General features: G+C 37.6%; 1 protein-coding gene across 18 annotated transcripts in view; it reads right to left on the bottom strand.

The window, feature by feature from the left end:
* Nucleotides 1–24,464, bottom strand: part of LOC129360806 (disks large homolog 3-like) — a 104,762-nt gene that overhangs the window by 39,647 nt on the left and 40,651 nt on the right. For 8 of the 18 annotated variants that reach the window (XM_055031227.1, XM_055031226.1, XM_055031228.1 and 5 more), the window contains 8 exons: nucleotides 11,131–11,184; nucleotides 10,727–10,777; nucleotides 8,302–8,426; nucleotides 7,292–7,461; nucleotides 7,067–7,203; nucleotides 4,242–4,386; nucleotides 2,511–2,673; nucleotides 1,655–1,780 (listed from right to left, as the gene is read on the bottom strand). In XM_055031227.1, coding sequence (XP_054887202.1) covers nucleotides 1,655–1,780; nucleotides 2,511–2,673; nucleotides 4,242–4,386; nucleotides 7,067–7,203; nucleotides 7,292–7,461; nucleotides 8,302–8,426; nucleotides 10,727–10,777; nucleotides 11,131–11,184 — 971 coding nt within the window. The remainder of the gene's footprint in view (nucleotides 1–1,654; nucleotides 1,781–2,510; nucleotides 2,674–4,241; nucleotides 4,387–7,066; nucleotides 7,204–7,291; nucleotides 7,462–8,301; nucleotides 8,427–10,726; nucleotides 10,778–11,130; nucleotides 11,185–24,464) is intronic. The other 10 variants (XM_055031234.1, XM_055031233.1, XM_055031239.1 and 7 more) reach the window with 3 other exon arrangements.

Raw genomic sequence — 24,464 nt, 5'->3', positions numbered from 1 at the left:
ACATTACAGATAAACAGCAGTGGCAGCATAATGAGTTGGGGTGAGTTATCCTCCAATTGACCAGCTTTTTTCCAAGGTGAAGTAATTTATAATCAGGTCAAATTGAAATATAATCTGACTCAAAAGCTTCATGTGTCTCTTTATGGGTGAAAATGAGGAGGGATTTTATTTTCTAGCACCAAAGTAAGTCCAAACTTACTATACGAGAGGAAAACTAAAGATTTGTAATAGTCAAGCCAGAATACAGAACTAAATCCAACATAAAAAAGAGCCTTGATCTAGAGATGCTACTTATATCAGCTTAACAGTGTGCACACTCATGCAGTCAAGTTTATTTTGACATAATTTTACATGTGATTTTCTGACTTGAGGTGGTGTGCACTTTTGTAAGTCAGTCTTTGTGGAATTGGATCAAAAGTTTGGTTTACTTTATAACTTCTGTGCAGAAAGTCAGTCAATTATCAAACCCAAGCTGTTGCAGGAGCTTCAAAAAGTGTTTGATCAAACAGCAACTATATAAGAAACAACAAATCAAACAGCAGATGTGAGCAGTGCTGGACAATAAATCAATCACAATATACACTGAGATAGAAAGGTGATCCATATCAATATATAACACATCTAATAGAATATTCAATGATTTCACTGAACTCAGAGATAGGACAGGGGAAACCTTTGCTTCTTTCTGCTCCCTTTTTGAACAACTTGCATTTTGTTTTACATAATATTTTGCTGGAAATTTTAAGTTGTTACTAATGTTTTTTTTTCCCGTGTATTTTTTTTTATTGTTCGAAATAACGAGAGAAAGAAGTAAGGAAAGAAAGAACAATCTCCAATCCAAAACATGTAGGCAGAGGAAAGGCTTCAGTCAACCACTCACGGCCAGCGAAGCAAAGTTTGTAGAATCAACTAACTCACTCGCTCTTTGCTTACCTAACAACAACCTGCAGAGGAACTGGTGATTACCTTGCAACTACTTGTTGACTAACTTGCGCTGTGGCAGTTTAAGGTTTCTTCACCGTGCCTCATAACTGCTTAAAATAAAAATTAACAAAGTGGAGTGAAAACTCTGGATAAAACAGGAAAGATCACACCACCAGTTATTCAGATATTTAAAACAAAAAAACTAATAAATAATTATCAATATCGACTGATATTAAATGCTTGCATGGAGATATGTTTTTCAGCCATTTTGTAACTCATTAAAGATGCATCTTCCACTCCAAAAATATGCACCGAAATCCCAAGTCACAATCACAGTGAATGAAACTTTCCGATTGGACTCAAACATCCCGCTGGTCATAGAAAATAAGAGGCACTACCACACGTTGCACCAACATGAAGCTGTCACATACACATGAGGTAGGGAAACATTCACATGCAAACATAAAGAGAACTAAAACAGGAAATCACAAAGGTCACCCTGCAACCCCTTCCAACCCTCCCCTCTCCTTCACATATTTTTGTCGTTCTTATCCTCTGAGTCTGTCTTTGCTTGCATCATTGTGTGTTTTATTACACAGCTGTGGCAGTATTTACTGCTGATCAGGAAACTTTCCTTTTCCCTGGTTCTACTCTGTCTTAGGCCAGATCCAGATGCTGAGGTACAGAGAGGAGGGTTAGCTAAGTAAGGCGTGGTGGACTAGGTTAGTACCTGCCAGAGAAGGGGAGTGGACCTTGGCACAGGGGAGCAGGGGAAGGACAGAAGCCTCTGTAGTGGGCCTGGGGCGCCTTGCTATCCCCAGGTTTGTGGATGACACTGTAAATAGGTTCAGCCCTGCTGTGGGGTACAGGAATCACAGTGAACGGGACAAGTGTAGGACACAAAGAAAGCACACATACCAACAAAGAGCGACAAGTACTCATACGACTCATGTAGACAGATTGTACAAGAACATAACAAGAAAACATAACAAACATTCACCCGGGAAAACACACACGCACGCACACACCAATAAACAGGGGTAATACAACCCTCTCTCCCCAGAGCTCTGGGTTAAGCTGACTCAAAGCCTCGTGGGACAGTCCAATCAGGCCCTTATGAATGCTACTTCTGATCCACTAGCTGGATATGAAGTCAAAGGTTAAAACACAGTCATAACAAGTACGAGAAGTGACAAGGAGCTTCTCTCAGCACACAGCCACCGCACGCTGTCCAGCTATGATGTAGTGTGCACCGCCACGGCCCCAATGAGCTGACATTTGGAAATTAAGCCTGTGTTTCTTTTTCCATCGTCAAGCACTTCATGAGGATATTTAAAACTACTGCTCAAGCATGTATCATCAGACTCCCCATGACGATACATGTGAAGCAAAAACAAAATGGAGGCCACTGGCAACTGAAAAAAACCCAAACGAAACATAAAAATTCTCCCTAGAGACATGAAACAGGTGTTCTCCACAGCCATGTTACACCAGGCAGACACAACTATGATTGGTTCAGTTATTGTTGTGAAAGCATTAAAAAAAAACGAGGGAATCAGCCGTGGTGGGGAAAAACTGGAACTTACCTCGTGAAGTCTTCCTCCCCAAGCATGTGGCGGGGGACGGGCGAGTACCTGGACGGGGTCACCTGGGGAGGCGGATACACCGGCTTTGGCTCCATCGCCCCCATGTAACTGTGGCTGACGTGGTTGTCCACCATGGTGGGAAAGGCTGGAGGGAGGGCCAGGCCAGTAGGGGGAAAGAAAGAATGATTAAAACAAAAGCGCTACAGGAAGTAAAACACTCTGTGAAAAGTCAAGACGTATTTTAAAATAAAAAATACCATCTATTGTTGGTTAGGTAAAGATCATTTCACAAAATTGGCTAAAACTTTATTTGAAGCGGTGTGTGTATGTATGACATGACACTGTCATAAACACGATGGAAAATAATGACACTTTTAATACAAAGTTGCATTAAAAGTGTCTTTATTTACCGAATGATAAGTCATGACAACAGTTAAATATCCATTAAATTAAATGTTTATAGGTATTTGACATTAAGATCTTGGATTTTTATGTGATTGTCATTGTATTATTTGTAAAATGGTCTCAAAACAACATCATCATTTATCGCAATAACTTCTGGGACAATTTAAAATCCAGTAAAATTTGTTATCGTGACAGGCATTGCTATTATTCTAATATTTTTTGGCTATTCCAAGTGTTAAAACTTGTTTTTTATGCTAATTTGTCCAACTGTCTAAAATTTGGACAGATTCTCAAAATAGCCAATGCTCACACAGGACAAAGATAACGTTGCCCAAAATCCCAAAGGTCACAGATAAAAAAAAGATAAAAGAAATAAAAAGGCTCATATCACACCTAATGACATCTTTGCAATATTTACCAATATTATCGCCAATGCAGTCCTAGTGTAAGTAACTCAAGGTCATAAAATAACAGTTTTTATCAGTCAACGTCTCCAGACACACAAAACTTTCTCTAATGTTGTGCTAGAGCAATCTGAATTGAGATTATAAAAGTAACATTGTGAAGCTTCAGAGCAGCTGCTCTTGTGTGCAAAAATCTTGATCTTTACTTATTTACAAATTAATCTAATTCTCTATCAAAAAATTTTTAAGCCATTTCTTCTTGAGGGTTTGAAAAAAAGATACATTATAAGCCTGATGTGTATTTGTGACAGGATTTTTTTTTTACCTTACTCTATTAATATTTTCGTTCTTGCACAACATTTCTTTCTTTATCTGAATACAATCATTTAGAGCAAAGAATGCAACTGTACCAATTTCAAACAAATCTAAGTATTAGGAAGCAGATCTGGTTGCTGCTCTAAACCAAGGCTTTGCTGATTGTATTAAATGCAGTACAACAGGATGATGTGCAATGAAGACAAGACAGGAACATATTAAGAGAAACCACAATCAATGAGAGTCCCACTCTGGTCTCCTGTAACATTAAATCACTGCTCTGCTGAAATCTGAGAAGCTGCAGCTCAAAATCGTGGGCTCTCATGAGCAGGTGGGATGTGAGAAACTATCCACACTCTGTGGGTGGCAGAGAACTGTGCTTGTCGTTGCTGTGGGAGAAACTGTGTGTGTGTGTGTGTGTATACAAGCATTTACTACATGCAGTATGTGGGTGCCTGGGCATTGCAGTTTTAGCAGAGAACAGTGATCAACTAAAAACACAAAAACTTTCATGACAAAGATGGAAAAAGATGCAAGACGTATTGTGAAGGTCTTCTTTTTGGACAGGAGCGGAGGATTCAACCAACAAGTCGATTCAGATACGTACTGCTGGAGTAGTCTGGAGGGGCATACATGTCATTCAGATGCACGGGTCCCGGCTTGGCCACCTTGAGATAAACCATATCAGAGGTGTTCTTCAACGCAGCTACCGCCTCCTCATGACGCACATCCTGCAGCACGATGTTATTCACCTGTATGTGTTGGCCGCCAGAGAATAAGAAAAAATACGAGCTGTGACAACATCACAAAGCCATCAGCAGCTAAGACAGTAATGATTCATAGCTGGTAGGTAATATGAGAGTTCATTTCATCAGCAAACGGAAAATGAAATACATGCTGTGTTCTGTGGCATTGACCTAATTTAAAAGGAGCATTTCTAAAGTATTTCAGATGAGACCAAAGTTTTTCATTTATCCCTCTTATTATAGTTTTGCTATTACTGGAGCAAAAGGGTTAAAGATGCTACGGAGAATGCAGAAGAAGTCCAACAGTTCAGTTTTAAATTTCACATCCATGTGGATTATACTGATGAGACTCTGGGATTTCAGTGGGTAGCACTCAACTTTCTGCATATTCAGAAATTCAATGTACTGCTGGAAATGTTTCTTCAGTAGTTTCAGAATTTTAATCAAATGCATCTGCATGTCGAATGTGTTCATAGAAACAGTAAAGTTTCATGATCTTAATCTGATTTTTGTCTTAGTGAGTTAAAACAACTGATACTTTTTGACAATATAAAAACATAATACATAAAAAGTAAACTTATAAAATGTAAAATAATATATTTTTATAAATACAATGCTGAATAAATGCTTACGATTACTGACAAGAGTCAGTAATATTTGAAGCTGTTTTTCCAGACTGATTTAGCATTTCAATTAAAAAATGAATACTCAACACCGGATCCTAAAATATGATCAACTCCTGACATTTTACTAAATGTGAATGAGTAAAACCTGGAAAGACAGATTTATGAGCTTGTAAAACTGTGTTTGTAATAAACTAATTTGATACCGTATAATTTTTCAAATCCATTTTGAGATGTTTTCAAATATAGTTGTTTGAAAGCATGTGCAAAGAAGTAAAACTTCTATTATATAGATTTATTTTGTATTTGTATTATAAATTCTGGACAATTTTTGACGTATGTCCACAAAAGAAACTTTATTTTAGATTTCTTTAATGAACTCTAAATTACTAATAATAGTCCTCGCAACCATTTCCAGATTGATGAACGCCTGAAACAGTTTCTCTGAAATCACTGCTGACGTGTTTCGTCCTTGGCTATGTGTAACGAATACTCAAATGGTCAAATGCAATAGATCATCTGCATTCGCCTGCTACTTAGAAATATTATTCCAATAAAAGGAGTGAGCAGGGAATGAGCTTTTCATTTATTGCTTTGGGATTTTGTTTAGTTGTTTCGCATAAAATTTGTGATGTCATGAGCGTTTACTTTCACACGACACTCGGCAGTGCAATGAAAAAGTATTCCCCCTCTCAGATCATCAAACAAACTTTGGTATCAAGATAAAGGCAGTTTTTAAATGGAGGGAATTGTGTGAAAATATAACTACCTCCCTTGTTAAGGGAATTAACTGTAATCAACCACAGTTTATTGTATTTTAAGTATCTAACGACACCTGACAACTATCAGATCTGTAGAGTTTAAAACAAAAATGCATAAAACCTCTCTGGTGATATGAAGTGGGCTATAAAATCTCAAAAATGGCAGTTGGGAAAAGGAAACAAAGCCATTCCTAACATTGAGACTCGAGTAAACCACAGTGAGAGCCACTATTCAATAACAAAGAAAAACACAGAGGTCATTCTTCTCGAGAGAGGCAAGTCTACCAAAAATACTCCAAGAGTTCATCTGTGACTCAAGCAGGAGGTCAGAAAACAACCAAGAACATCTTGACCTCAACAAGCCTCACTGGTCTCAGTTAGAATCAGTTAGAGCTTTGATCACCAAGACTTTTGGGAAATAACCTGTGGACTGACAAGACGTAACTGGAGAATTTGTGGATGTCATGTGTTACGTGTGGTGAAAAACCCCCAAATAGTTCAGCAAAAGGGCATCAATGCTGACAATGACAAATGGTGTGGGTAGTGTGCTGGTCGGCAGCTGCTGTGCTGCTTGTGGAGCAGAAACATCTTGCCATATTGGTGGAACTGTAGCTGAAAATCTTGAAAGAAAATGTCTGGCTATCGGTTCCTGACCTGAAGCTCAAACACCACTGAGATATCCAGGAGAACAATGGTCCAAAATCTCCAAACAATTCCACCTCTGAATGCCTGTGAAGTGGCTTCATCAAAATCTGGACCGAAATGCATTTGAAACGCTTTGGCATAAAATTAAACAGTTAGTTTATGCTCAAAACCCTTCCAAAGTGACTGAATTAAGAAATAAATTGAATTCTCATTTGAAGTTTTATTTTACTTCCTAAAAGGAAATTAAATGGAACTAATATTAATTCAAATTTCTTCAAAAGTTATTGTAGGTGAAGATGGATGTGGCCAGGAAAGCTCTCCTTTAGCAGTCTGCATTACATTGAATTTGAAGAAGCCTCTGACTAAAGACACTCTGTTTTTCAAAGACATTCTCATGAAGATAATCCAGAGGTTTGTCTATAATTGTATTAATTTTATCTAAAATACTTTTATTACATTTATATCAAATTGAAAGCAAAAAATAAATAAATCTGTGAGAGTATATTCACCTAAATAAATAAAATCTGGTTAACAGCCAATGAATCTGATTATGTCATAACAGGTAGGAATTTAGATTTAAAACAAGCTAGATTAAAAAATAATAATAAATTAAGTATTTTGGTTTGAAATGCATATGTGTGAAGTGTATTCTCATACAGCTAGCAGTCGGTCTCCAGTCTGCAGTCGTCCATCTTTCTGGGCGGCTCCTCCTTCTATGATCTTGGTGATATAAATGCTATTGTCTCCAGGAATATGCTGGTTCCCAATTCCCCCAGCAATGCTGAATCCCAGTCCTGTTCGGGACACACAAAGCGGGACAGTCACCGCATGTACAAATAATCAGCCTCCCAAGAAAATGTTGTTTATGTTCAAGAGTCTGACCTTTGGGGCCCTTCAGCAGGTTAACCTCCAGGATGGTCTCTGGGGGGGCCTGCCTCCGTCGGACCAGCAGCCGCACCACAGGCCCCGCCTCCTTCAGGGCTTCCACCGCTCGGCTGTGAACCACCTCGGAGACGTCCACTTCGTTCACACGCAGGACGCAGTCGTTGACCCTGAGAGAGGTTCAGATGCACGTCACAAACACCCAGAGGTGGACAAAGTAGCACTAATTTAAAATATTTTTACTCAAGTAAAAGTAGAAAGAAGCCAGCCAAGAAATTACTCATGTAAGAGTAAAAATGTATTTCGTAAAAAGTTTATTTAATATTTCAGAATTACATTATCAGACTGACTAAAATATAAATTTAAGTGGACTTTTTATTTTTTATTTTAAGGATAAAAATGACAATAATTTATATAAGTAACAAAAAATTACAAAATCAGACAAAAGAAACTTTTTCTAAATCAGTTTCTTTAACAAAAAAACTTATGAAACTTTAACAGAAACTGTCTGGGGAATTACTGGTTAAAACATGTTTGTTTTTCATTCTATCCATAGAAAACTCAGAAATAAAATTATTCAAGTAGAAGTAAAAAGTACAGCACAATTCTAAAAGTTTAAAAAAGTTACTCAAGTAAATGTAATTGAGTAAATGTAACTAATTACTACTGTGTTTGATGCATAAAAGATAGGGAGATCAGAGTAGGGCTCCTATAATCAGAGCACTCCATGTCATAATTATTTACATCTCATAAATTTTCTGTTTTTTTTTTTTTTTGCTTTGTTTTTGTTTCTTGCATTGAATCATAACTTTGAGGAAGCACACAGAGCCAAGAGGCAGAGAGCTGAAGAAACTCTGCCTCCCACACAGCGCTGGCTGGCGGGACACGATGTTGGTGAACGCTAAAGATGTGAGCAGAAAGGTTAGAGCAGGAGGAGGATGGAGAGAGCAGCTGAGCTCAAAAAGAGCAAAAAAATATGAACGAGGAGGGGAGGAACGAGGTGAACTCACCCCAGTCGTCCGTCCATAGCAGCTGCTCCTCCAGGGATTATCTTGGTGATGAAAATCCCCGGATCATCGGGAATGTGGGGATTGTCTATTCCTCCAGCAATGCTGAAGCCCAGGCCGGAGTTCCCCTGAACACAAGTTGGGATTGTTTTCATTAGAATGCAGAAGAAGAAACAGCCCACATCATGTTGGCTTGTGTAAAAGTATTCATACCACTATAATTGTTTTCACAGGTTTGTCATATTATGTGGACCCCTGAACGACACTGGGGAAATTTTTGCTTCTGTGTTGCCTCACAATCAATATTGCATTCCACTGCAGAAACACAAAATGTTAACAAGTATTTTGGTCTAGTTTCTAGGACAAATATCTTAGTACACTTCAAATACAACAAAACTAACTTACAAGCAACTTTTCAGCAAAATATTGGGACTTCTTTTAAGTCAAAAGTTTCTTAATTTTGACGTTTCTACTGGCAGATTATTTCCCTTATAAAATGGGGAAAATTTCTTGTCATAAGTGAAATAATCTACCATCAGATCTAGTACTTTTAAAATCTATATTCAACAATTATGGACTTAAACCAACTGGAAAGTTTACTTCTAAGTCAGTTTTTTCTTACTTCAGGTGCACTAAGATAGTTTCTCTAGAAACTTGATCAAAAATACTTGGCAAAATAGATTTATTTTTCTGTTTGCAGTGCTTGCATTCCTTTCCAATTCATTCTCAAATACACCTCAGTCTATTTTGTATGCAGTCACAGTGATGACGAATGTTAATTTAAAATTCTACATACACCTTTAAAAGATCTTCAGTGAAAACATGTTTATATTCTTAACACTTGTACAGAAAACTGATTGAAATTTGATCTTTTAACAGCATTTTGTAGTATCTTTCGATGGAGATGGGATTGCACATGAAAACGTCTCTTTTTCAGATTTTAATATTGCAATGTCAAAATAACTCACAAATAGTCCGAATAGTTTTGATTTCTTTCTTTACTCATTTTCTCCTTTTTAAATTAAATTTTAGCTGCTTTACTTCTGTATTTTGAGCATCAATTTGTTGCATTTATCCAAAAAAAATAAATAAATAGAACTTCAGATAATTTGCAAACAAGATATTAACATATATGACATTATATTGCAACAAAAATACTTTCAATATTCAAGATGTCGCATGAATTGATGACTAAATAAATTATTGCGAGGGATCGTAAAGTCTTGTATGGGAAAAAAGCCACAAATTTAAAGGATTTTAGTGGGAACACAAGCAGTGACAGTGGAAGAAATATTATGAATGCTTTTCAAATATTTTTATCAGTAATAAATTGAAAAGTGTGTTTATTTGTATCCAGCCCCCCCTGAGGCAACACTTTGCAGAATCAACTGCAAGTCTTTTGGGGTATGTCTGTCTACCAGCTTTAGATCAGGAACCTGAATGTTTCCACAGTTTGTGTCTCTAACTAAGGATGCCTTGATGTAACCTTTTCACTTCCAATATGTCAATATTGCAGTTTTGAGCGTTGGCTGATATTGATACTGACCTGACATGATATCAGCCCGGCTCATGCGTAGTTTTATTACTTATTTTGTAGTGTGTAGCATGCATTTTTCTACAAAAGGAGATATTTTAATCTCTTTACACCATACAAATAGCACATATAGCCCAGTTAAAATAATTTCTGTTGCATGACTGAGTGCCTCTAGGTCTCTGAAGTAGACCGACACTGCCACCTCCAGCTATTCTCATCCCTTTGACTACACAGGCCCCATTCGGATCCATGGGGCTGAGGCACAGAGCTTTGTCTTCCAGCCTTGGCCGCAGAGATAGGCAGCAAACAAGACAGCTGAGAAAAGACTTCACTTTATTATTTTCTATAATTAATGAGAAACAGTCGCAACAAATTAGGACAGAGTGGGGCTGAGGCTTCACAGCAGTGCTGCTCCAGAGCAGGAAGGAGAAGCCGTACTGGACCACCGAACGTTGCACAACCACAGACCCTGAAAGCTGCAACTCTGCATGCATGCAGAAACGCCACTTTAAAGTAAACGGGCCAGAAATATGCTGTGCAATTATTCAGAGGTGCATCAACATGGAGGTGGAATAATCAGTCGAAATGTAAAGCTCCCCCACTTCAAGTTGAACCGCTCCTGCTAAGAGCAGCAGATAGGAGAGCACTTTTCATTTCTCCTGTCTGCAGACGGACTATGTAAAAAGACTTGCCTCTTACTCGCACCTAAGAGTCATTTACTGTACTGATGTATGATCAGCAGCTCCACAAACATGGTTTTCTTCTATGTGTACACACACGAAGCTTTATGTGAGTTCTTCAAGTTCATTTGACAAAGAATGAGCTGCGTGCTACCACCTAGTGGGGAGAAATCCCTTATGCAGAAAATGCATCAAAGAATAAAATATAACTTACCCTCTCTAAAATGATTTCCTCATATTTATACATCCCGTCGCTTCCGTTTACCTGTTGAAACAAAAACAAAACCATCACAATAAGGATGATGAATATTTAGATCTTTCAGAAAAATAAAACAGAAGCAAGAAATGTGGGGTGAAATCTTTAACAGCATCTGTTTGTAGAAAGAACCAGAAATAATTTATTTACAAATCAGAGTGAATGCATTCTCCAAATGGTGTTACCAACAGACAAAATGGCATATGTGACAATGGAGAACGCGCTTTAAACAGAAGGCATTCACACTATGAGGGGGAGGGCTTTTCATCCACACACAAACATACAAACACATCCATGCAGAACAGAAAGTCAGAGTAAGACGCATCCTTACTGTACAGCAGACAGCGAGAGAAGATACTTACATAAGGGCCTGCATCTAGTGAGTCTGCGTTGACAATGATGGGGGGAGGGTTGGCCTGTGAATATGAAGAGAGGCACATTAGCTCGGTGTGCGAGGCTGTAAGAGGCACAGACATAATGAAGTATGCACAGTAGTGTTTGGGATGCCATAGGAACCGCCAACGAGGCTCGGTGGGACTGCGAACGCAGGAAGGGACGAGTCAGAGGAAGGTGTGAGGACCGAGAATGAGGACTGGGCTGGAGAGACCGCCGTTTATTACCTGCCACAGCCAGATGCGCTGCACACACCTCATAAAACAAACCCGCTTGTGTCTCAGCTTACGGTCCGACACGTTTACATGAGTCAGATACATGACTGATATTGTGATTAATTGTGATAAAGTCACCTTTCTCACCACCTGGTCACTAAAACCTTTATCAGTTATGAACAGCAAGCCAAACATATTATTTGCATGTCCCACAAAACAAAACAGATGACCAAATATTCCATTCAAGCACACCTTTATGATCACAGTTCATGTTTAATTGAGCTCTAATGATTCAGTGAGTAAAACAAAATAAAAATATTAGTTTTTATTGATAAACTAATCCTTCAAACTGTCATTTATTGATATTTTATATTGAACAATCCACCATTTATTGAAGCTTTTACTTTTACTGTCGCCTACTTGACAAACATTTTAAGGTTTTTCCACTGAATGACATTTTAAATGTATGGTAATAATTCTGGTGGTGCAAATTCTGGTAATAATTGTAAAGACTTTTAACTGTCTAACAGTGCGTGTAAAGGAAATCTATAGTTGGAAAAAAACGATTTAGTCGGTAATGATTCAGTTGAATTAATATTTATACATACAGTTTCAAACACATATGGAAGTACAGCGCCAGTGTTAATTTGGAAGATGTATTTGTGGATTTAACTTCCTGGCTTGATGTTTTGAGATGTTTCTTTAATATTTCCACTTAATTCTCTTTTCCCTCAAGCAGTAAAACACCCCATAGAATGATGCCTACAACAGAGATAGTGTTCTGAATCGGAGTCTTCCACATTTTCCTCCGACTCTAACAATGGTCGACACTTCAGAGTTTTGTTTCATATTGCTTAGGTTGTTATCCCTGAGCGAATTTCTAAACTGTACATTGTACAGTGCAAACCAGCTGACCAAAAACAGTGAAGCTTTTGAAATGACTCATTTTTCAGACACCAAAAAACATTGACTTAAACAATTTAAACAAATGGGTGGTAGTTTAAGCAGTTGGCCCTTTTTTGTGGAAACCAAAATATACGTATAATAACATGCAAAACGTGAATTTTGCATTGTATGTCCCTTTTAAGACTTGGGAATGGAGAAGAATTAAAAAGTTATTGTTCTCTTTATTTTGGCAGTTGAAATAAACCTAAAAAGTGTCGGTTTAAATAGTGCATGAAACCATCTGTTTTCAACAACATTCAGCTTTTGAACTGGTTGAAGAGTAAAAAAACAAAAGTATTGGGTAATTTTTTTTCAGTCAGGAGGTTGAGACCATTTAATTGTCTCGACTGGATCTTTTAAGGTCATCAATATGTCACACTGTGATGAATCTTTTGCTCTGTTGTTATTGTTGAAACTAACCAAATATCAGATTAATCAACAACCCTCATTCTTAGTCATACCCCTGCTGGTAACCTTTATTTAATTCTGCTCATGAAATTTTAATTTAATGCATAATATGCTGATTTTTTTAATTGTAATTTCTAAACCCTCTGTTAGACTCCTTCCATTTTAGTCTTAAAGATGATTTTGGATGAAGTATAAATGTTAATCAGAGTTTTTGTATTAATTTAAAGGCACCGATTTTTCACTTTCAACACGCAATTTCATCTAAAATCAAGTTCAGAATATAAACTTTAAAAAAAAAACAAAGAAACAATGACGCTATCAGCTTGGCTCCATTGTGCCACCTGGTGTTTGTGTTCCCGTGTGGGGCTGCAGGTTGACCGCAGAGGGAAGCAGCAGAAATGGAAGCAGAGGAGAGTGAGCTGAATACTGGATGATTTAAAAACAGTTTACATCTTCCAACTGGTTAGACTTTTCCTTGACTGATTGGGATGTTGTGCTTAATGAGATGCTGACAGCATTGCCTGGGGATGATGGGTCTCTGGAGGTCCAAACCAGATATGTACCGATCTTTCCTTAAGTTTTCTCCACTGCATTCAATCTTACCCTTCACTTTCAGTAACATTGTAAGTCATTTCTATACATATGGATTCTCCTGGTAAAGATAAGTAAAAATGCTTAAAATAATGTAATCTTACACTGCAGCAGCATACTCAACACGCGGAGCAAAAACGTACATTTATTTACGAGGGAAAAAATATCCCTTCATGAATTTAACAACAATCAGCAGTTCCTCCGTCTTTGCCAACCACAATCTCCCTAAAGACAAATAACTTTTAAAAAGCATATGTATGCAGCTCTGGAAAAAAATTAAGAGGCCACCTAAATTATCAGTTTCTCTGATTTTGCTCTTTATAGGCATATGTTTGAGTAAAATTAACATTGTTCTTTTATTTTATGACATGTCACTAAAAGTCCAAGCAACATTTTTTTATTTATTTGCAGAAAATAAATGGTCAAAATAATGAAAAAGATGCAGTTCTTCCAGATCTTAAGTAATGCAAAGAAAACAAGTTCATATCTATTTATAAACAACAATTCCAGAACAGAAATCAATACTTGTTGGAATAACCAGGAGGTTATCAAAGGGGTTCTGTGCCGTGCCCTCTTCATTTTTTCCAGTTATGTTTTTAAAGTTGATCAAAGGGTCTACAAGATTTTAAGTAGTAATGGACAATATTAATCCACTTTTAGTTTCAGAGAGGTAAAATACGAAGTGACACAGAGGCTCAACGCTTTTTGCCACTCTTCAAATTGTAAAAGACAAGGGAAATTAATTGTTAATTGAATTTATACACACAGTTTGTCCCTTTTTTCCTTCTTCCACTTTGTGCACAAACAAACAATTGTGTATCAAGTTATTTTGCATATTTATTACAACCTTTACATTAAACCTTTTCAACTTTTCAGATCTCTTTTTTGGAAAGGATTATGTCATAAAATAAGATGAATCAGGACCCCTGATCAATCCAAACAACCTTGGAGTGATGTTCTGCTGCCAGATATTATTTGTTCAAGATTCATAATCGTATTTTATTTAGAAACCAAAAAGGACAAAATGACTTTAGAAAACCGCTTCAGGTAACGGCTATAGTCTACTGCTACAAATAAATATGACACAGGTTTCTTATTATTTACAAAGCATTTTATGGACTTCTTCTCTGGCAGTAATTGTGGAAATTTCTTTTTTTCAAACAGTTCAATATAACTTTTTGAATGATCTCATTTTGTTTTCAAGAGATGTTTTCAGTTACACTTAAAGGTCTGCTTTCCTCCATTAATGTCAAATACTCATTAGGTCCAGACAATTAAGCAAAGCAAACTATGCAACATGAGTTTCAGTTGATTGAAATAAAATTTAAAGCACATTTGGGATAACATAAAGTAAACGACAATTCATAACATCTGTCAGTGAAGTTCAGCCAGCTAACATGAACTCAGATATTAAAGCTAAAGACAATTTTGATCAACCAAAGTTCATCACTGTGCTACTTTCTCCCTCTACTCTCCAATTTGCATTATTTGCAGTTTATTAACTTCAAACTTTCTTTTCTCTCTCAGTTTTTTTTCTGCTCAATGACTTGATGCAATCTGCTGGACTTCCTACGACAAAAAACTTTGAAAAATAATTTGAATAATTGGAACGTAAGGCTGATTGAATTGAAAGGACTTTTACGATAATGTTTTGTAAATTGGCGGTGTATAAACAAACTGAAATTAATTTAATCAAAATTTATTTCTAACTCAACCTCTTCCTGCACACACCTGAAAATAAATACACACTTTCTAGATGAAGCACATTTTGCAAAAAAACAAAACAATAAATGTTTTAATAATGTAACTTAGAGACACTGAGAATGTAAAAAATGTTTCTATGCTCAACTAAAGACTGAAAACATTGAATGAGATCAGTGTCATCAGTGTATGCATATTATCTTACAGTGCTTACACTGTGTTCACTACAGGATGATTCACACTATTTACTGACTGGACATGTACAAAAGCCATAGAAAACTTTAAAATAGTTCAAATGGAGCGATAAATTAATTCAGTGACCACTTCTGCCACCCAATCAGCACTAGAAGTTGCATTAAAAGCCAATTAAAAGTGTAAACTTTGCATTATTTGTTCAATAAGGATCCTTTTAATGCAATATGTTAAGATTTGCATTAAAACTCCATTGAAAGTGTCATTATTTGCCGAAAGACACTTCATGACAGCCGTAGTAAACATTCATAAAGATTCCTTCATGATCATGCCTGTTGTTATGCCATGTTTATGACAATGTCACATCAGTCTTATGCACAACCATTCAAATAAAGGGTTACTACTTCAATCGATGGCTGATTAACAGGGTTTTGCTGAATTGTCATCATCTGAATGGTGTGTGCTGAAGCAGAGGAACATGTAAAACATGCAGGTCAGTGTGTCTTGAGGACCAGGGTTGGGAAACACTGCTCTAAGAGATGTCATCAAAGGTTTGCTATAAGATTTTCCTCCATTTCTCCAACCTTTCCCTCCTCTCTGTGTGGAACTTCCTGCTTCTGAAAGTAGCTGTCAATGGAAATGTGGGGTTGTAGGTCTGGCCTGCTCCACTCAGTGGTGAAACGCAAAGATTGCAGACAGCTGCGGATGCCTCCCTCCCCAAGTCAGCACAATCGGGTCTTCGCTGTAATCTGCATATGGACTAACAGATGGTCATGTCTGCAGTTGTGCTTGTACATTTCGGTAAAGACCCCAATCGGATGCCCCCAAAAATCCCAAAGTGATTTTAATCTTGACAACATCTGTAGCAGAAGAGTTTATGACAGCTGGTATTTTAAATCAGAACAATAAAACCAAGTTGATACGGGGAAAAAAAGAGAGATGAAACAACGCCTCAGGGCTACACAGGAAACAAACTGACCACTGTTGTCCCTGAATGACTGACAGAGTAAGCTACTCAGTCCATTACTGAGACAACATGTGACAAAACACACTATTGCAGGATGATGGCTGCGGTGCTTATCCCAGCAATCATACCGGAGCACTGAAGCCCTGTGGGATCACCGCACCTACATGCAGCAGCATTATACCATCCTGGGTTTGCAGCTTAATCCCGCTACCTGATTCCCATGTAACAAGCAAACAAGCAGAGGGGAATAATGCAATGTAATCTCAACAGCAGCAATCACAACATGGGTTTGTTTAATCATTAATGTTCATGTGTCTTCAATCGTACTGGAAAGGTCCTCAATCCCACTGCCCTCATGGCTCTGTAATCCCATAAAGAGCATAAAGATGGCTGACTGACGACCATAACATCTGACCGGTTTATTAGAGAGGCTGTGTTTAAATGTTCGCTCAGAGGACGACAAATTGAAGACAGAATCTGACTGAAATGATCTTAATTTTCCTGCCAATAGGCTGGATCAGGAGAGGATAGGGATGTTTGGAGTGTGTTGCAGGTGAATGTGGGTCAGGTAACATCAAAAAAGCAGTGGCGAAAAATATTACAAATGTAGGTCAACGCCTGAACAGCAAACCTGGACTTTACTGAAGTCTCTGTTATGTAATACTACAGGTTCATCTCATAAATGGGAATTACATATAGACACTAAATAATTTCAGTAATTCAAATCAATAATTAAACTCATTTATTATATGATATATTTTGAAAGTTTATGTTAATTTTGCTGATTTTGGCTTGGAGCTAATGAGAACACAAAATGTTTGTTTATATTTACATTAAACCACTAAAAAGTGATTTTTAATCTGGAGATTTTGTTTGAAGCTTCAGAATCCTGGGGAAATCTAAAACTGTTCAGCAATCAGTCAATGACTCCCTCCAGAAGGCAAAAGATCACAAATGAGGATGGATTCAGAAAGTTTTATCGCTGCATGTTGTAAGTTGAGTGGAGGGAAAAGCTGTGGTAGAAAAAGGCACACTAGAAACAGAAAATCACAGTGTTGAGAGGATTGTAAACAAAAGTTTGTTCATGAGTTTGGGAAAAATTAAGTCTGAAATATTCTGACTTTTCTTTAAAAAAAATATTTTTAATGGTCCTCTGTAATTAGTTGTAGCAAAACTAAGTAGAAATGCTTAAACTGTATCACTTAAATATAAAATAAATCAATATGTCAGTTATACTTAAACTAAATTACTAAAATGAATTTCCTTCTTAATAATATTCTATTTTGGATGATAAACCTAAATTGATTTCCGACTTTTTCAGATTAAACACTTGATATCAAAACAACACATTTGAATTTTTCACCAGTAAGTATTAAGTGAAAATATTAAAAGTGGTTGAGATAAATCCCTGTTTGCCTCAATGAATATAAGAACAATGTCTTTCCTTCGTCAGCAGCTGCTCCTCTCACCAAACTGCTAAAATATTCCTGACTTGACAAAATGTATAAAAGCAACATGTGTCAACCTGAAGAGACATGCTTGAAACACCACCATTGTTGCCACCTTTTTACTGAGACTGTTTATTTGAACACAAATATATCAGCAAATGATCAACTGGACTTCAACACCTGGACTGTCTAATATTCTACAGCAGACTACAAACTAATAGAACTCCAGTTTAGAAGAATAAAGCTGCATTAAACACAACCAACCTGATTGGAAATCTGTTAAGCTACATGTCCCACCTGAGGAGCCAACTTCAGCAGGAACATACTTTCTATATGATTTTAGCAAGCCCTGATATCGCTGTGGAATAGTTCAGGCCCAATCTTCTATAGGGCCTTGGTTCACTTCACTGGGATTTGTTCGCAGACATTTCTGCTGAATTCACACCAGTGTAACTACTATACAAAGTCTTTTGTTTTAGTTCTGGGGGCAATTTGAACATTTTGCACAAAATCATGTTCATCTAGGAGCAGAGACTCTGTCTTTGTCTCCAGCCAAAACTGTCCTCAAGTAAGAGTAGCAATACTTTAACATATTTTTACTCAAGTAAAAGTTAAAAGTAGCTGTGCAAGAAATTACCCAAGTAAGTGTAGAAAAAGAATTTGGTAAAAAGTAGAGTAGTGAGTAGAGTGACAGTAGCCATACTTGATAATGAAATTATTCAAGTACAGTATAGTAAAAAAATATACTCCTAACAGTAGATTTTTTAATAGTTAGTATCCAACTTTGTTTTACATTGAAGAGGTTTTTGTGTCTTTTTGTGTTGTGTGTATGTAAATATAAGCACCAACAATATCACTGTGTACTTTTTCCTTGTCACCAGATCTAAATTTCCACTTTAGTTTGGTGAATTAGTTCACTACAACCACCATGAATCAAATACAGAAACACCATCAGTCTAAGTCCTTCATGTTTGTCTCTTTACAAGAACAAATGCTATGTTGCAGAACGTGATGAAGCAGCGTGACCGCTTTAACTTTCAAGACAGATGTTTTTCTTAATAATGCAACCATAGCAGATGGCAGATGGCAGGAATTTACAGCTGGCTTTGATCCAGTCACAATGCAAGACAGCTGATCCAATCACAATGGATCTTGCGAGCGTTTCTGGCTTAACAATCATTATTTCTTCATCAGATAGCAATCACATGTTAACTGAGAGACGTCCCAAATGATTTAGCATCAAGGATTTGTGAGGGACAAACAGATACTCATTTTTCTAGTTTTTTTTTTTTTTCTTTCCTTCACTTGTAGGATTACAGAAGCTTTGGCACAACATTGTGTAAACACCCTGGGCTGAAAAGCAGCTGAAGCAAGCGAGCATACCAGACGCAGAGACCTCATGTACAGACAATAACAGTAAGTCCAGACTGCTTCCCCAGCGTGAGATTATTACAAGTCCCTGCTGACCAACAGGAGTGATGAAAGCACTCTCTTTCTCCTGCTCCTTAAGTCCAGTCACCCATCTGTCCAACACACTTCTCTATTTATCAATCTCATGTCTCGTTAGCGGGGACCGTCTCTTGTCTTTTGCCGTCTCCGTGTTTGCATACCATGTCCCGCTCACGTTGCATCATGCGGCGCTCGCTTGGCTGCAGACCCTCGGGACAGTAAAGCGACAAAGACTCCCAGTAAACCTTGGCAAGCGCAGGGCAGAGGCTTCATCCAAAACTGTTAAATAATCAATGCGTTCCCATGGCAACCAGCGCTTCTATGGTATTGGCTGGGAAGCCCGTTCAGCCACCGCCCCTTCCTTCATCTCTCCAGCTTCTCGCTGCTGCCTCACTGCAGTTAATGCAGCTCAGACATGAGGCATAAAGTGGATGTTGCTCGTCGTCTTCAGGGCTTCCCTACTAAGATCAGATGCACACATGCAACAAATCCTGAGTCTGTCTGCCCCTCTTTAAAGGAATATGTAGAAATTAGTATGAAAAATCTGGTAATGTAGTGAGGAAAACTGGCTAAATTTGAGTTTTCTGAAGATTTGAATCAAACCATGCGATGCACATATATTTAGATGGTAAACTTAGTAGACATTACTTGCATTGAACAATCAGGATAATCAGTATTAATCTAGAGCTGATTAATACCGTGGATGACACTTATTAAAATAAAAAAAACTTTTTTTTTGCCATCTTGGTTCTATACTGCATAAAAGTTACTCATTGGTGGATCTAAATGAGTTTAAACATCCAACTCACCCAATATTTTAGCAACTGTAATTTGAATACTTCCCCACATTTTGTCAGTTTACAATCAAAAACTTGAGTGAGATTTATTGGGATTTGATGTGGCAGATTTATACAAAGTAATATTAAGTGAAGTGAAAGGATGCATTGTTCTCATTTTTGGATGCATAAAAATCTTAAAAAACAGTGTTTTATTTTATTCACCTAAACTGAGTCTGTACTTTTTTCATTTTTTTTCTCTTTTGACAAGTTTTTCTGTTGCTATTTAAAAAGTAACTCCTCATCATGATCCTGTCACCATCTTGTTTTAAAGAGTGAGTTTGCAGTTAGGCCAAAGAGTGTCAGAAATAGGGCCACATTCTTCAATCTCATTGCTGTGTCCTCTGTATGGTTACATGCAAAATTCAAAATGTTTCATCCAAAGACTAAATTACACAGATAGACTCTATTTATTATTTCTGAAGGTAACTACCTGCCCTGAATTTTATTTAGGGTTGCAGCATAAGTGCATGCTCTATTTTATGTTTATGTTATAATAATTTTTGTATTTATATCCAAAACTATAAAAATGACACAGGTTTAGAATGAAAAAGAGAAACAGAACAATAAACATTTGCGTGTGCCTTCTGTTGTACATTAACTCATCAAGACCCTACTAGTAATAAAACTAATGGTTAATTTTTAATTTTCATTCCATTTTACCACATTTTTTTGGTCTATTCTATCATGTTCCATTAAAACAGATATACGTTTTTCCTTGTAACATATGAAAATGTGAAAAGCTTCATGGCTTGATCTCTTGTTGCATTCCTGAACTAAATGACACTTGAAAAGAGTCAATTCATTAAAGATAAAGCCTCACTTTCTTCTTGAAGACTCAGCATGATTTCTGTCTTCCAGTCTTTGACTTTGTTGCAGATAGAGGGGAGGAAAAACAAGAGTGCAGGATGTGCACACCAATGGCATGCTGACGGGGCAATAACCCTTTCCTTCTTAGGGAAACATTTACATATCAACTCTGTTCCTACCGAGAAGTGATTGGCAGTGCATAATGGAAATTGTTCCTGGATGCTAGTTAGTAACCACTCCTACAGCACAGTAAGACATTTGTATCTAAAAAGGCACTGAATTATGTTTTCCAGCAGAATGTGGGATGAGAGACGCAGTCAGTGCTGCTGCTCCGATCTTCCAGCTCCTATTGGCCGATCATAGGCCACGCTGCAGTCCAATCAATAACTACTAAATTACCATGCACCCAACATCTCATTCACGCTGAAGCCCCCACTCACCCCAAGCCTGCGCCTGGAGGGACGGCAAGTAGTGAGGTGAGCAGAGGCCTGACAGATGGACGGATTTGAGAGCGGGAAACAAATGACAGCAAGAGATGTTCTAAGCGCACAAACTCAATGTCACCGACAAAGACGGCATAACGAGACTTAATAAAGAAAATCCAAAGCTGACAAAGGTCAACTGTTACTTTTTTCTAGCTAAAACACCAGCGTTTATCTGGATGAGAAAATTAATTAGTTCACCCATTAAACAGCAGCGTTAAAGCTTAAAGTTTCCAGATTTGATGGCTGTGATTGAGCATTCTGACTAAGCCCCCCCGCCTCCTCCCAACACGTACATCCATGAAGCTCTAATTAATAGCCCGTCACAGCTGTCAGCAGCGCTCCCTCTTCATCTTTATGTAATATCACAAAAGCATGCTCTGGCTTACCTCTCCGTCATGCTGAGCAGCTCCGAATGGGAGCCAGCTAGTTTGACCTTCACAAGTGCAGCCACACAGGGAAAAGTACTTAGTGTAACGAATATTCATAGCAGCGCTGCTCCAGAAGCACCGTCGACAAGTGTGCAGACAACAAATCAGATCTGAACCCGACTGCATGTATCCATCTTTGACTTACAGCGCTTAATGTGCGCACACTTTGAAAGTCGGGCTGGACGAAATGACTGAAAACGTATCATGATATAAGCGTTTGATAATCAATTAATAGTTTTTTTGTTTTAAAAATGTGAAATACTGGTGACAAGACCTTTCCTCTTTTATCCACAATTTTCATGTCATTCTTTAGTTTAAGTATCGTGAAACTTAAACTGCTGCTGTGCCAGTTACTCAACAGGTTGTTGCTAGGTAACCATTGAGTGACTGAGTTGCTAAGTAACCAAACAGCGGGTGAGTGGGTTGATTCCACCAACCTTGAGAGAGAGTCAAACCTTCAGCAGATAACAGGAAGGTTAAACAAAACAAAGCTAGAGTTTCTGTCCTGTGCCTTTCAGTTTTCAACCTGTTTCTGTCACTACATTTAAAAATGTTAGAGACACACAACATGCTTAGGCTTCACCGCACTAACTGGAAATTTGAATCCATTATGTCACATTTGGCTGATCAAATCACTACAAAAATTGGCCACGAGTTGTGATTTGTGCATTTTTCACATAAAACAAATGGAGTTGCACAATATAAGAAATGTGTGCATTATCAATATTATAGGCATGTGACCTTTACTGACAGCATGTCCGCACATGATATAGTCAAAAAGAATTGTAAAATTTTTAAGATTAGTGGATTTTCAATAAACCAAACAAAAGTATTTGCATTTTGCCAACACAAAATTACAATTAGAGAAGAGCACAAGCATAATATGACTGTTTCTCTATGAATGATCGCATTCCTGATTCCGGCGTATCGCAGTCTGACTTTCTGATCATACGGAGAGATCTAAAGAGGAACGGCAAAAGCCTGTGAGTTGCATTAGCAGAACAATAAACAGCAAAAACATAATTTCTTCCACATTAATTTAACCAAACCTTTTATTTGCAGGTTTTATACCATTTTAGGTTAATCAGGGTTTCAATGATCATCTCATTAGTAATTCAAGCCTTTCTGTTACCCTGTGGTATAAATCTGAAGTGACACAGAGACCTATTTCTTTTAGCCAATGGCCCCAAGGGTGAATACCCATATTTATTTATTTATTTATAAGCGCTTTATCTTGCTAACACTCTCAGTGAGCAGGGCGGTAAAAAATATCCAGAGATCACTATCACAGAACTGCAGCAAAGCGAGGTCACCAAGTCTCAACAGCAACCATTAGACACTGTCTACATGCTCAGAGGTTGTTTGGGGGAAATGTCAAGAACTATTCAGTGAGTATAGCATAGTGGAGGACCTGTGATGCTGTGGGCTTGTTTTGCTTTCAAAGCCCCAAGGTTTTGCTGGAGTATTGGTAAATGGCTCATTTTTTGAGGTTTTTCAGCAAGATAATGATCCAAAACATACATTATCTCCACATCGACATGGCTGGTCAAACATCTCGCTCTACATGCTTCAACTTTGTGAAACAGTAGAAGAGAAGCGATGTCTTAATATCAAAAATAGGATGGTGCAAAGTATTTAGATATAAAAAACATTATGTTCTAACTCTGGATTATTCTTCTAAAGAAAAAAAATAAGTTCAGACATTTTTTTTTATTTTAGATTCTGTACAGTGATATCAGGCTTCTGCAGTAAAAGTTGTGTTGCCACATCTGTTTATCTGCATGTAATAAAAACTGTTGATACTTTGAAGCTGAAATGCCAATTGTGGACCCAATTTTTTTTAGAAACTGCAAAAAAACTGCAGACTGTTGGTTTTATTTTCTGATTTAAATCCATCAAGACATTATTTCAATTCACATTTACACAAAAGGCGAAGCTAATAGTAAACATAACCTGATAAATGGACTTTATCGAAACTGTATGAGATTTGCTATTTCAGTCTAAAAACTGTTCAGTGTGATTTTTTAAATTTGCTATAGCTTACTTCACATGTACACAAGTCAGCATGACAAGTGGTGCCTCAGTGTTATTTTTCTGAGTCATTCCTTTCAAATGCTGCTAACAAGAGGGTGACAGAGTTTCTCCCTGCTCCGCCTCGTGGCAACACCAGAGTTTAAGGTTCTAACATATATCTGTAGCCAGTCCCATGAAAAATACTGACTTTCCCCACATGATGCAATATTAAAATGACCTGCTGCTTCATCCAATTTGCATCAGCAATCAGCGTCTTGGTCACACAGCCAACACCAGGAGGCTCAACAGGCTCGAGTCATGTTGTTTCTGAGGTGAAGCTCCAATCTGCAGGGAAGCCTGTCATGTGTGCCATCAGTATGCTTCACATATTTCCACCCCCTCTTCTTCCTCTACAGCAGAGGTCACTGCAGCATGTCAGCTTTCCGCTCTCAGATAGTTAAAATCCTTTACTTCTTGGCTGAAGGAGCTACTGAACTGACGCCCCACTATTCTCTGATATTTTGGAAAAGGCAGATTGTTGCAACTGTGACGTTAACTGATTAGTCACATCTTTGTACAAAATGTCTCTCTTCAAAATTACATCACATTCTTGGTATGTCTGAGAAAGTATATGCCCCCTTGCAGATTTTTTTTTCACCTCACACCTAAATGTTGTCAAGTATTATCAGACAAAAGAAGCTTCAACTAAAACAAAATGCAGTTTTTAAACAAAGATTTCTGTTATTAAGGGGAAAAAAACCCTTCAAACCATTTGAAAAAGTTATTGTTTCCCCTAAATCGAATGCAACTGGTCA

Source organism: Poeciliopsis prolifica, unplaced genomic scaffold (assembly GCF_027474105.1).
Source record: "Poeciliopsis prolifica strain line A6 unplaced genomic scaffold, Auburn_PproV2 SCAFFOLD006, whole genome shotgun sequence".
Lineage (NCBI taxonomy): Eukaryota > Metazoa > Chordata > Actinopteri > Cyprinodontiformes > Poeciliidae > Poeciliopsis > Poeciliopsis prolifica.
Note: the sequence above shows the minus strand (reverse complement) of the source record. Positions and strands in the feature narration are given on the sequence as shown.